Source organism: Littorina saxatilis, linkage group LG3 (genome assembly GCF_037325665.1).
Source record: "Littorina saxatilis isolate snail1 linkage group LG3, US_GU_Lsax_2.0, whole genome shotgun sequence".
Taxonomy (NCBI): domain Eukaryota; kingdom Metazoa; phylum Mollusca; class Gastropoda; order Littorinimorpha; family Littorinidae; genus Littorina; species Littorina saxatilis.
Genome location: NC_090247.1, coordinates 9,879,059 through 9,891,053, shown reverse-complemented (window position 1 = coordinate 9,891,053; position 11,995 = coordinate 9,879,059). Strand labels below are relative to the sequence as shown.

At 44.6% G+C, this 11,995-nt stretch overlaps 1 protein-coding gene across 1 annotated transcript in view; it reads right to left on the bottom strand.

Moving 5' to 3' along the window:
• Window positions 1–463: 463 nt before the first annotated feature.
• LOC138961567 (uncharacterized) overlaps window positions 464–11,995 on the bottom strand; it is a 39,394-nt gene continuing 27,862 nt past the window's right edge. Inside the window, exons 8-11 of the mRNA XM_070333231.1 lie at window positions 11,467–11,995; window positions 7,418–8,021; window positions 4,852–5,057; window positions 464–4,466 (exon numbers count right to left, since the gene is read on the bottom strand). The exon at window positions 11,467–11,995 is cut by the window's right edge and continues 165 nt beyond it. Coding sequence (XP_070189332.1) covers window positions 1,191–4,466; window positions 4,852–5,057; window positions 7,418–8,021; window positions 11,467–11,995 — 4,615 coding nt within the window. The 3' untranslated portion in view covers window positions 464–1,190. The remainder of the gene's footprint in view (window positions 4,467–4,851; window positions 5,058–7,417; window positions 8,022–11,466) is intronic.

The following is an 11,995-nucleotide window of genomic DNA, read 5'->3' as shown; positions in this document are numbered from 1 at the left end:
AACGGCCTTAACTGGCATAGCAAGTAAGTTTGAGTGAAATGACATTGGAATTTTATGACGAAGTTTTGTAAATTATAACCACCTTCACGCAGCTAGAACTTGCTCGTGAGATTATAAATATTAGCTTAAATGTTCACAACCTCTGAGCACCCTGTCATCAGCGAAATTGTGGTCATCATTATCTGCCATATCACATTACACTGTTCGAGCATATAACCTCTACAAACACTGACGCAAAGCTCTTGCAGCGTGGTTTTACCAACAGAATATTCAAGGGAAAACTTCTGTTTTAGAGTTTTTAAATAAATCATGCATAGCGGTTTCACATACAGAACGAAAGTTTGTAAACTGTTGAAATACAGACGACTCAACACACTGATTAAGTTCATTACTGGTCAGACAGATCGTTTTAACAATTAAATCACTGAAAGTGCCTCAGCAGTCGTTTTTATATTGACCCCCCCCCCCCCCCCAATGATTGTTTGTTTCCGGTGACAAGACCCAACACCTTGGTCTTTAGGACAGCTTTTTCTCAATATCAAAGTCTTCTCTCGTGATTTGATTCTTTCACCCAAACGCATGTGGCTGTTCAGTGACCGTAACTGTATCCCCTTGGTGTTTTAGAAGTGTAGCTTCCCCATCAGCGTGAGTTCGATCCCAGGTTCGGCGGAAATTTATTTCAGAGTCAAATTTGTGTGCAGACTCTCTTCGGTGTCCGAACTCCCCCCCGTGTACACTACATTGGGTGTGCACGTTAAAGATCCCACGATTGACAAAAGGGTCTTTCCTGGCAAAAATTGCTTAGGCACAGTTAATAATTGTCTACCTATACCCGTGTGACTTGGAATAATAGGCCGTGAAAGGTAAATATGCGCCGAAATGGTTGCAATTACTGGCCGTATAAAATTTCATCTCACACGGCATCACTGCAGAGCGCCTAGAACTGTACCCACGGAATATGCGCGATATAAGCCTCATTGATTGATTGATTGATTGATTGATTATTGTTTGCAAATGGAATGGTTAGCAAACGTCTTAGGTCATAAGGAAAAAGTAGGAACGGTTTGAGAACCGAAAACTATGAACGCATTTGTTCGCCTTCTATTGGAAATTACGTCTTTACAGAAACCCACAAAGTTTGAGATCAGTGAACTTGTTGCATTCAACTGACTGACTGGACGCTTTTCCTATCACAGGAGCAACTTCAATGCGGCGACTGCCACGGCGTCCTCAAAGGCCCTGTGAGCTTCATAAGGCCAGTCATCGCCCAGTAATTTCTCCACACAGCCACTCAGCGACAGCTCAGAGTCACGTGACGACAGTAGCGACGGGAGGTGAATTGAATTGTGGGATAGTTCCCTCAGCTTCAGGATCTTAGCGTCCTCTTTGTCCCAAAAGACAAGATTACATTGGACACCGCTGCCACGCATGAAACGAAACCAACGCTGAAAATCTTCAGTGACTTTCACTTGCTGTTTTTGCAAGATGTCTTCATTCCCAACAAGTAATCTGGCTTTCTTAAAGACCAAAGAAAACCTGCTATCTCTTGGAAGTCTGCGTCCTTCCGAAGCCTCTTCCACGCCGGGCATAATGCGGTGGTATGTTCCCATGATCTCTCCTGCCAACGAGAAGGCCACCGCCCCGATCTCTCCTACCTGGTTGCTTTCGTTTCTCACTGTACTGACGGCAACGAAAGATTCTTTCTTCCTCGTATGACTCGGACTGTTTTTTAGCGCGAGTTTTGCACGTGCAAGGTGAACAAGTTCAACAGGATTCACAGCTGTGACTGTCTTGATGTCCGCATCTTTTAGGTTGACGAGCAGGGCCTCTTTGCACTGTGGGGACATTGCAGCGTACATGGCGGTCTGCACGCAATGCTCCCGGCGGATCTCACTCACATGCTTGATCTCCACCACACTGGTCTTGCCCACAAAGTCAGCTATCCCCACCAGGTGTCCTACTTCCTTAGAGCTTCGGTCTGGAGTGATCGCCAGGCAAAGGTACTCTTGGTACTGTGGGCATTGAATATGATTGTGCAAGAAGTCAGTGAAGGAATGGCAAACTTCCTGATGCCTCTCCCACTGACCAGCGATTTGATCTTTGTCTTCATATATCTTCCGATCCAGTAGGGATCTGCGAGCTTGAGCAAAGGCAAAACACGGGTTTACTTTCTGAACATCTAGGAAGTTCTTCTGTAGCTGGGAAATGAACTCTCCTTTCGGTTTGTTCTTTTTGAGTCCTTTTACCTCGTCGTTCAAGTTACTAACTTGAGACAGCAAGTCATTTACTTTGGCATCCGATATATTGCACCCTAAGACGTAGGCAATAACCGATTCCACATACAAACCCACAAAGCCAGGATCACCGTGCAGACCAATGTTTACTCCCTGCTTTGGGGCCCTGTCCTGGTCAAGGCACGGTCGGGACAGTGGTTCTTTTACAACCCACCACCTGTAGTTCTCTCCTGCCAAGTCTGTCACCTTTAGTTTTGAGTACTTCTGTGGTCTTGTTTCTGTCTTTTTCTCTTCAAAAGGTTTCAGAGGGCTTTTATCAGGAAGTTTTTTGTCCAGAATTATGTGCAAGTGGTCCCTTGCTCGTGAAATGGCGACAAAAATCATTCTGTGAAGTAACTCATCTTGAATAGTGGGCTGGAAGCTTATGGACACTCCATAGACAACCACTCGACTCCGCTCTGTTCCCTTCAAGCTGCAAACAGTGCCAACTGTGTAAACATCTGTAGCAGGCACCCTACCGTCATTGAGATTCTCAATCTTTTGCAATTTAGAACCTTGGTCCGACAGTGTTTTAGCGATACTCTGTGTGGCTTGCCCGTTTGTCCATTTCTCCAAGGACGCAGGTGTAATTGCGTAGGCTTTATCGGGAGGAGACTTCAGAAGCCGACGTCCAACTGTCTCACCCATGTTACTTTTATTTTTTGTGGCCATAATTTCCACGGTCGCCTGGTTTTTGCGCAACGGAATTTGATCATAATGGAGATCATATGTTTCAAATGTTTTCCGGCTGTAGTCGTTGAGGAACTCGACCAGCTCAGGCCCGCTGCGGTGGTTGTATTTCAACTTCGCCTTGTACGGCTCCATGTCCGGTGATCGCAAGAGGTCAGAAAACCAAGTGGCGCCCTCTCTAATAGCCTGTCGGGGGTCACCAGCAACGACAAAATGGCGGCAAGAGAGGCGGAGCGTGTCCACCAGTTCAGCGAGGTCAGGGGTCACATCCTGCCCCTCGTCCACTATCACCCAGTCCCACGTGCGCGCCGGGCTGTCTCTCGCCTTACGCTTCAGCAGCTCTACGTTTTCCTTGAGGATTGTGTCAAACTCATTCTTGCCCTTCTTGAAATCCCTAACAGAGTCGGAGCTTTGCTGTGCAAACGAATGAAAGGTTGCAACAAGACATCCTTCCTCTGTGCTTCTGTACGCTGTGTCATTGTCCTCTAACAACAACACTCTGTAATTCATGAGGCAAGATCTTAGCTCACTCACTGCATAGCGGTTGTAAGCCAGGACAAGTACGCGGGTTTCTGGGCGCTCCTGGCGTACACGTTCAATCAGCTTACAGAGAGTGAAGGTCTTTCCTGACCCGGGTCCTGCATTGACTATCATCCTCTTGTCCTCCCATCGCTCTATGACGGCTTGCTGATCCTTGTCTAACTCCTCTGCCGGTTCGTGGCGCGTGGTGTGTACCTCCTGTGTTTCAGCATCCTCCGTACTGGATGCATCGGTGGATGCCGTTGCCTTCTCTTGGCCAACTTCTTGCCCTTCAATCTCACGCGTATTGGTTCCCATTCTGTTCTGCGTCAGCCCTTCGCACAGAGGGGCCTGGGCTTGCTGACAGCAATGCCGTGGTGTACATGCTTGCACGCATTGTGAATGAGGACAGGCTATTCTTGAATGAAGTTCTGCATTGCAAGGTGGTGACAGAAAGTAATGATGGCTTGACAAATGCAAATGGCAGGTTGAATGTGCTGAACATTGCTCACAGTGGGGTGTTGGCGTAAATTGCTGATGGCTTGATGAAGACAGGTGACAGCCTGGATTTGATGATAGTTGTTGACAGCATGGTGCTGACCTACACTGTGGATGGCTTGAGTGGAGGAGATGAGGTAATAATGTTGAACACAATTGTTGAGAGCATGGTGGTGACATACTGTGTTGATGGCACGATGGGAGATGTTGCAAGCCTGTTGTTGGTGCAAGTTGTTGGATGTTTGATGCTGTCGGAGACTGTAGGCAGCATGGTGAGGTTGAGAGTTGTAGATGGCCTGGTGTTGATGAATGTAAACTGCGTCCTGGTGTTGTCGGAAGCGGTTGAACATCTGTTGCCGATGCGCCTGATGGACAGACAGATGCTGGAAACTGCTGATGTTCGGATGTTGATGGAGGTTGATCCGAGCACACTGTCTTGTCTTTTCGCTCAAGTTCTCTCTGTGGCGATTTGCTCGCTGCATTTACCTGAAATTGGAAGAGTAGTATTCTAAACGGGTATAGTGTTGGCAAAGGAGTATGAACAGGCAATGACACCATGTGTTACACAATTCGATTGAGTGTGTGCGTGTGTGTGTGTATGGGGGGGGGGGTGTGCGTGTGTGTGCGTGTGTGTGTGTGTGTGCGTGTGTGCGCGTGTGTGTGTGTGTGTGTGTGTGTGTGTGTATGTGTGTGTGTGTGTGTGTGTGTGTGTGTGTTTGTGTGTACGTGTGTGTTTCAGACTAGGGAGATGCCAGCTTGAATGGCGACGTTAAAGCCCTGTCACTGGCAAACATAGCGGCAGACAATCCGAACTCAAGGCCACTCACGTACACTAAGCAATGAACACTGTACGTAATAAAAAGAAATTTACCTCAAGCTTTGACTGTGTCGACCTAGTGATTCTGGAGGAACTTGATGCTCCCTGGTGCAGCAAGGTTTCGGTGTCACCACTTGATGTAACAACTTCACGTGACGCTCTCGTGGAACGTCTGCATGCTACGTGCTCCGCAGCTGCAGATTCACACACAGGTCCCTTGGTCTGGTCCTCGTGAAGTGGTCCCGTACTACTGAGCAGGCCTGCCAGACACAAATCTGCCCTTTTGATTTATTGAAACTGAAAGTGATAGGGTGGGAGGGGGGATGGGGGGTGTGATTTACAGAGTTAAAACAAAAACACACCCACTAAACTAAACACAATACGACAAACGCCTTTCTCTCGCGTTCCAAATACTAATTTATTATGTTGGTCTTTATTGCCTTGAAATGTTAGCAGAATGCAGACAAAGAACAGTACTATCAATGAAATTAGTAGGATTGTATATAATATATAAACAGTGTGACAATCAACTAGGCACAAATAAGAAACAAGTCGCGCAAGGCAAAATTACTACTTTTAGTCAAGCTGTCGAACTCAGGGAATGCAACTGAACGCACTGCATTTTTTCACCAAGACAATACATATAGGTTACACACTCCGAGTTCTGAATATCTTGCATATTTTCGGGAGGGTCGATTTTCAGGTATTACCGAGCCTTTGGCGAGGTAATACCTGTAATTCCTACCCGAGGGAAAATATGTAAGATATTTAGGACGAGGAGTGTTTGCTTTTTATAATCCATTACTCCGACGTTTTCATAAAAAAACTAACTTTTTCCACTTGAAGCTGTCGGTGCCTGTTTTCTGCTTGCCAAAAGCCTCCGCGGACGAAATTCATGTCAATGAATTCATGCGCAAAGCTAGTTCCTATTTCAAATTTGTCTGTATAATGGACGGCGTCATTCGATTTGTACGTGGACATTCAGTCATTCATATTGCTTATAAAAAAAGTATGCTATCTGCTTTTACATTTAAAAAGTCATTTTGAAATATCCTTGTGTATATTTGACATCAGCTTTCGTTATACTTGATTCGGCATACCGGGTATATATTTTTACCAGAATTGCGCACGATAACGGCAGCGCAACGAATTCAGTTCGGGCCGTGCTGGTTTGATCGGTGACCCAAGTCGGTTTGCATGCAGTGTTACTGTTAGTCAGTCGGTGATTGAATTTGTGCCTATCATCGCGCTGTTCTGTTTAGGTTTTTCCACGTGGATCACTCACATATTCAGTCGTCACGTTTAAGGTGAGCCTGAGGGTCAATACTTCGCCTGTTGTAGACGTTAAAGGCACGCACAACCTCCCGTAAACCATCAGTTTCTGGTCACAGACACTATCCGGCTTTTTCACACAGTACAAACACCCTTTCGTTTAAACACTCACCGCTTGAGAACATCCTCGGTGCCCTCCGTAAGGAGCGAGCATTTTTCGAGTGTTTTTAACTCTGTGCTGCAATGTTTTTGGTTCTAAGACTTAAACATTTCTATCACTATCTTTTAATGTATACTCACGGAATAAAATAACTTAACATGTTTTAAAATTTAATATCTCAAAATCGGAAAAAGTGGCAGGACAGCGGGGTGGTACGATCATAGAACCATCAATTCCTGAGAAGAGGAAAAAAACCGGAATGTTCTCGGTTGCTTAGTTTTTTCACAATTGGTCATCAAAGACGCATGGTGTCATTTTGGAGTTTACTAGACTGACGCCTAAGCTTGCCGACGCTGCCGACAGCCAGTGCACGCTGTGTGTGCTGTAAACAGGTAGGCCTGCACTCTTTGACTCTCGGGGCACGTCTACCCGTACTTGAAACCTGCAAAAGGTCTGCTGCTGATCCACGAATATTGCATGAAAGTACTGCCTTTGGTTTGTCCGTTTGTTTGTGAGTGAGAACAACTCACTAAAATGTTTCTTTCTCTTTGCCCAAAACTGTCCACTCTGTCTTTCTCTTTCACCATGCCACGAACGTGTGTGAACGATAGACTCGTCGCAATAGGGATGTTGAGAGGAGGGATGACTTATACTGATGTTGCTAGGAGATTCGGAGTGACCAGGCAATCAGTTGCCTTGTGGCGAAGAAGGTACCAGCAAAACAACGGTAACGTTCGAGACCTGCCTCGCCAAGGACGGCCCCGTGTCACCAATCCTCAGCAAGACCGCTTCATTAGGGTGCAGCATCTGCGTAATCGATTCCACCCGGCTACTGTGAAATGAAATTTGTTTTGTTAATAAACGTATTGAGGCTAACCTTCACTGCTCCTGTGTAATTTAATTGCGGCTGCGATCAACCAGTGCACGCACAGCGCTGTCAAACACACAGTGCTAAGTTTGTAAACTCCAAAATGACACCATGCGTCTTTGAGCTCAAATTGCAAAAAAACGGAACAAGCCAGACTATTCCGGTTTTTTGCCCATAATGAGCAATTGAACAAGCTTTACGTTGGTACAAAAATCACTCCTGTAACTTTTTCCGATTTTGAGATATTAAATTTTAAACAATGTTAAGTTATTTTATTCCGTGAGTATATATATATGTACGAACACTACCACCATTTTTACCTGACTGCGATTGTTGTGAAGACGCCGCTTCCCTCTGACTCGGCGATATTCGACATGAAGGCGAAGCAGTTGAGCTACACGGCAAGGGAGGAGCAGAATCTGAACCCAGTGTTCCTTGAAGCGTGCCCTCCATCCCCGAGCCTTCTGACGTGCTGTCTTCGATTTGGGACATCTCGGCAACAGCAACCAAAGGACGTTCAGCTGTTCTCTGCTTCGTCAAATCATTCTTAGTCCCCCATGCCTTCAGTTCAGACAAGTAGTCTTTGATGTGCCCAGACAATTTGTTTGGATCCGACTGTATTCTGGCCATGGTGATTTCCAGCAGTTCCATCATATCGCCTGATCTGCGACAGGTGCCCTCCATTCCCGGGGTTCCAGACGTGCTGTGATCGGCAAGAGCAAGTTCAGACAAGCAGTCTTTGATGTGCCCAGACGATGTCTTTGGATCCGACAGTATTCTGGCCATGGTGATTTCCAGCAGTTCCATCTCATCGCCTGATCTGCGCAAGGTTTTGCTGCATCTATCGTAGTGCCCCTCAAGATTGATGGAGACCGGGAGTTTGACATGGTCTCCCTTTAGCACGGCAGAGCAGGTGGCAGAATACTGACAAGATGGACAGTAATATAAATAGTATCAATATACAAAGAAATTAACACTGTTCAGTTCAGTGCGCAGACAAGACATATAGGTAACACACCCCGAGTTCTGAATAGCTTGCATATTTTCCCGAAGGTCAATTTTTATGTATTCCCGACATGAAGGCCGATCGAGCCTCTGGCGAGGGAATACCTGAAAATCTACCCGAGGGAAAATATGCAAGCTTTTCAGGACGAGGTGTGTCAGCTTTTTATCCCTTGGCCACGACGTTTACATGAAAAACACAAAACTGTTCAACACAACCCTCTTGCCGAGACCTTCCGCATGACGATCAGTATTTATGCGCAAAACCAGTAGAGCACTGGACTTGTGATCGAAAGGTCGCTGGTTCGAATCCGGGCCGGGACGGACACGGGTCAACTTTATGTGCAGACCCAGAGACGGTATCCATTTCCCACCCCCGTGTCACCACAATGGCACGTTAAAGATCTTGGTCATTCTACCATAAGTGCAGATGGTTGATACCACCTAAACACTCATACATCAAAAGCCGTGAGGGCGTAAAAACTCGAATCGCATAAACCAATTCATGTCCAATATAGACAATTAAGACCTGACGGACAATAAGCCCCCTTAAAATTTACTTTTCTTCCCCGCATCAATTACTGAATTTGAATAATAACAAATTAACAAAACAGAATGCCTTCATTTTAATGTATAGTTTTCTCTTGTCAAAAAAGCTTAGTTAGATAATGATGTTGCTCTGAATTTGATCCACGATAAGCTTGTTCGAGAGCTACTCGCCTTGAATCCCACACGATGACCTTTGACCCGATGCTGCGTGTCGGAGACGCTTTCAGATTTAATATAAACCGCTACATGTGATTGTAGTGCTTCAACGGCACTGTTTGGATAGTTAACAAAATGCCGAAACTTGTCTGCAGTACTCAAACTCACGAGATTGTCTTAGAATGACTTGGAACGCGCGACTGTAGGCGTACGCGAGGGGCTTCGACAACCAGAGTTTTCCCCCTTGATTTGTTATACTGTTTTTCAAAATTATTCTGTTTTGTAATTGTTTGGTAAAATATGTTACATTGTTGCCCTAATTGACCAAGTTTACATCTATTGTTTGATTGGCGTTTCGTCACTTATATTTACAAAATAATGAAAATGTTTCTAATTAATACTTTTTAGAAAGGCGACTGATCGTGTTTGCAGATGAATTTATTTGTGTAACCAATCTGAGTAAACTACAGAAAAAATGCTTCTGTAACTATAAAATACGCTCCGATAACCATGGAATACGCAGCGTATTCACCTCTTCGGCTAACAGAAACAAAGAGGCAAGTCATGAGATAATTATCTGTAATGCATACACATACATATGCCGCGCCGTTTGATTTCTTATTGGCTTAAGTAGCATGTTTAATTGCCCATGCGCGTGTAGTGGTATTTGAAAGATCACCTGTGCACGCAAAGGAGAAAGAGAACGTGAGAGCTGCAAAATGAACAGGATCGAAATTGAAATGTAAAAACTAAAATGACGTATTTAGCAAAATGCTTAAGTTTTGCAACGATACTAAAAAGAGTTATTACAGTTTAATAAAAAACCTTTCTGAAAAGTTCCAGTACGTCCAACAAACTCGTAAAAGCGCCCTGATATTTTACATACTTTTTCGCAATTGTATTAACAATACTCATGTCAAATTTAAAAGCAATACAACGAGCCATTACAAAACTACGGTGTTTTACCCACATAGCCCACACACAATGACGCGAAAACAAGCCTTTTACGGCTTCTGACGAGGCTGACACCAGTCTTCTTCAAAATAGCAAAACAACACTGCTAGGCACAACAGATGAACCAAATGCATTTGTATTGGTAGAAAATGAGTTGTTCTTCCATTTGAGATCAAAAACGGGGTCACTCTTGTGTGAGCTTGTGACTGAGCGACAGTTACGTTACACATGTACTTTTGCGCATCCGTTTGAACTCGTGAACTTGTGGTACCTCTGTGCTATCGAGGATTCAAACCTGTACTATCGGGGATCCACTAAGGTTTCCGAGACTGTGTTTTGTCTGTATTGAAATGATCTGGCGGAAGAGCCGATCCTTTAATTTGCATAGGTAAAATGATTGCTTTTCGTTTCCCGACACCCCTCTGAGTTGAATTTGTTTTAACCTTGTGACGTAGGCACGCGGGATGTTGTGGGTTGGGGCATTTACTTTTCGCTGGTGCTTCGAACAGAACAGACGTGTCCAGTGAGCGGTCGCGTGGCAGGTTTGCTACGAGCAGAAAGGGAACAGTAAGGTGACTTTGTTGAGACAGGTATGTTATTTATATGCTATTCTTTTCTATATAATGGGTAAAACAGCATTAAAGTATGCGGGTTGTGACCTGCTTTGGGAGGATTTATTTGAACGTTCAAGTAGATTGTTTTGTGAGTTGAATGTTTGGGAAAACTTTTGTTTATTGAATGTTTGAGAGAACTGTATTGTAGGCATGTTATTTGGAAGGAATGATGTGTTTTGTTGTTGTTAAAGGATTTAGTTTGTGGTGGTTGAAACTGTTGAGTTGTTTATATATGCTTATGACGTGCATTCTGTGATTTACAGAATGGCGGAATGTGCGACGGGGTTTCGTTAGAGGGGTTCAGTTAGATTTCAGTTGGATTTTAGTAGACGGGGTTCAGTAGACGGGGTTTCAGTTAGGTTCAGTAGACGGGGTTTCAGTTAGGTTCAGGAGACGAGGTTTTAATTAGGTTTTGTTAGATTGTTTTGTTGGGGGATTGTTTTTAGGTTGTTTTTTTAGACTTCGTTTGTTTAGATTAGAGTTTCATTGGTTCTTTTGATTTTTTAGACTATAGTTCTAGAGTGAGGATCTGGAGTATAGTTTTGGAGTATAGTTTTAGAGTGAGGATTTAGAGTATTGTTTTGGTTTGTTTTAGTTTTAGAGAGTAGAACACATTGGAAGTTTTGTATTGAAGGTAAACCCCTGTTTTCCCACACATTTCCCCTCACCATCATATGGAAATAAAAGAACCTGGTAATTTAACCTGTGTCAGTTTGTTTTGATTTTTTGAGTTTGGAGAGAAAGGGGCACTCGGTTACAATTGGTTCCGCGAGCAGGGTAGGTTACATTTGGCACTCGGTTACATTTGCTTATTTTGAATGTTTGTGTATTTTAGTGTCTGCAGGTTTGCTTTTGCGAATTTGATTGTGGGGGATGTCCTAGGTCTCCGGTCCACTGCATCAACACTAATTCATGATAAATAAAACTCTTTATTTCACACGGTAGGGGAATAAATTACCTTTCTGGCATAATACTTGGTTTTAATATAACTGTCCGCATCACAAAGATCTACTTACAGCAAAATGTAAGTGTACTTTTTTATGACGGGTAGTGTAGATTACAGACGGAATGAAACAGGTTGGAATAATACTCACCTTCGTGAATGCAATCTGTCCAACGTCATGCTGGGAGTCAGGGTTAGCAGCAGGCTGATGGCTGGGGGCTGAGAGGGAGTGACCGTGTGACGTTGTGTCATGCTGGGAGTCAGGGTTAGCAGCAGGCTGATGGCTGGGGGCAGAGAGGGAGTGACCGTGTGACGTTGTGTCATGCCGGGAGTCAGGGTTAGCAGCAGGCTGATGGCTGGGGGTTGAGAGGGAGTGACCGTATGGCGTTGTGTCATTGCTGCGTTCTGTGGCGGAATTCCGGTTCACTGCTGCACGACTTGTTTCAGCTGATCTCGACGAACCGGCCGCTTGTGGATTGGTAATACTATTTGCCTTTCCATTCGATGTCGACAAACTTGCGTCTTGCAGCTTGTGTTTGTCTTTCCCTTTTCCCTTCAATGTCATCTGTTTAGCTACCGGCTTTCCCTTCGATGTCTTGTGTATATCTTCCGGCTTTCCCTTCGATGTCTTGTGTATATCTTCCGGCTTTCCCTTCGATGTCTTGTGTATATCTTCCGGC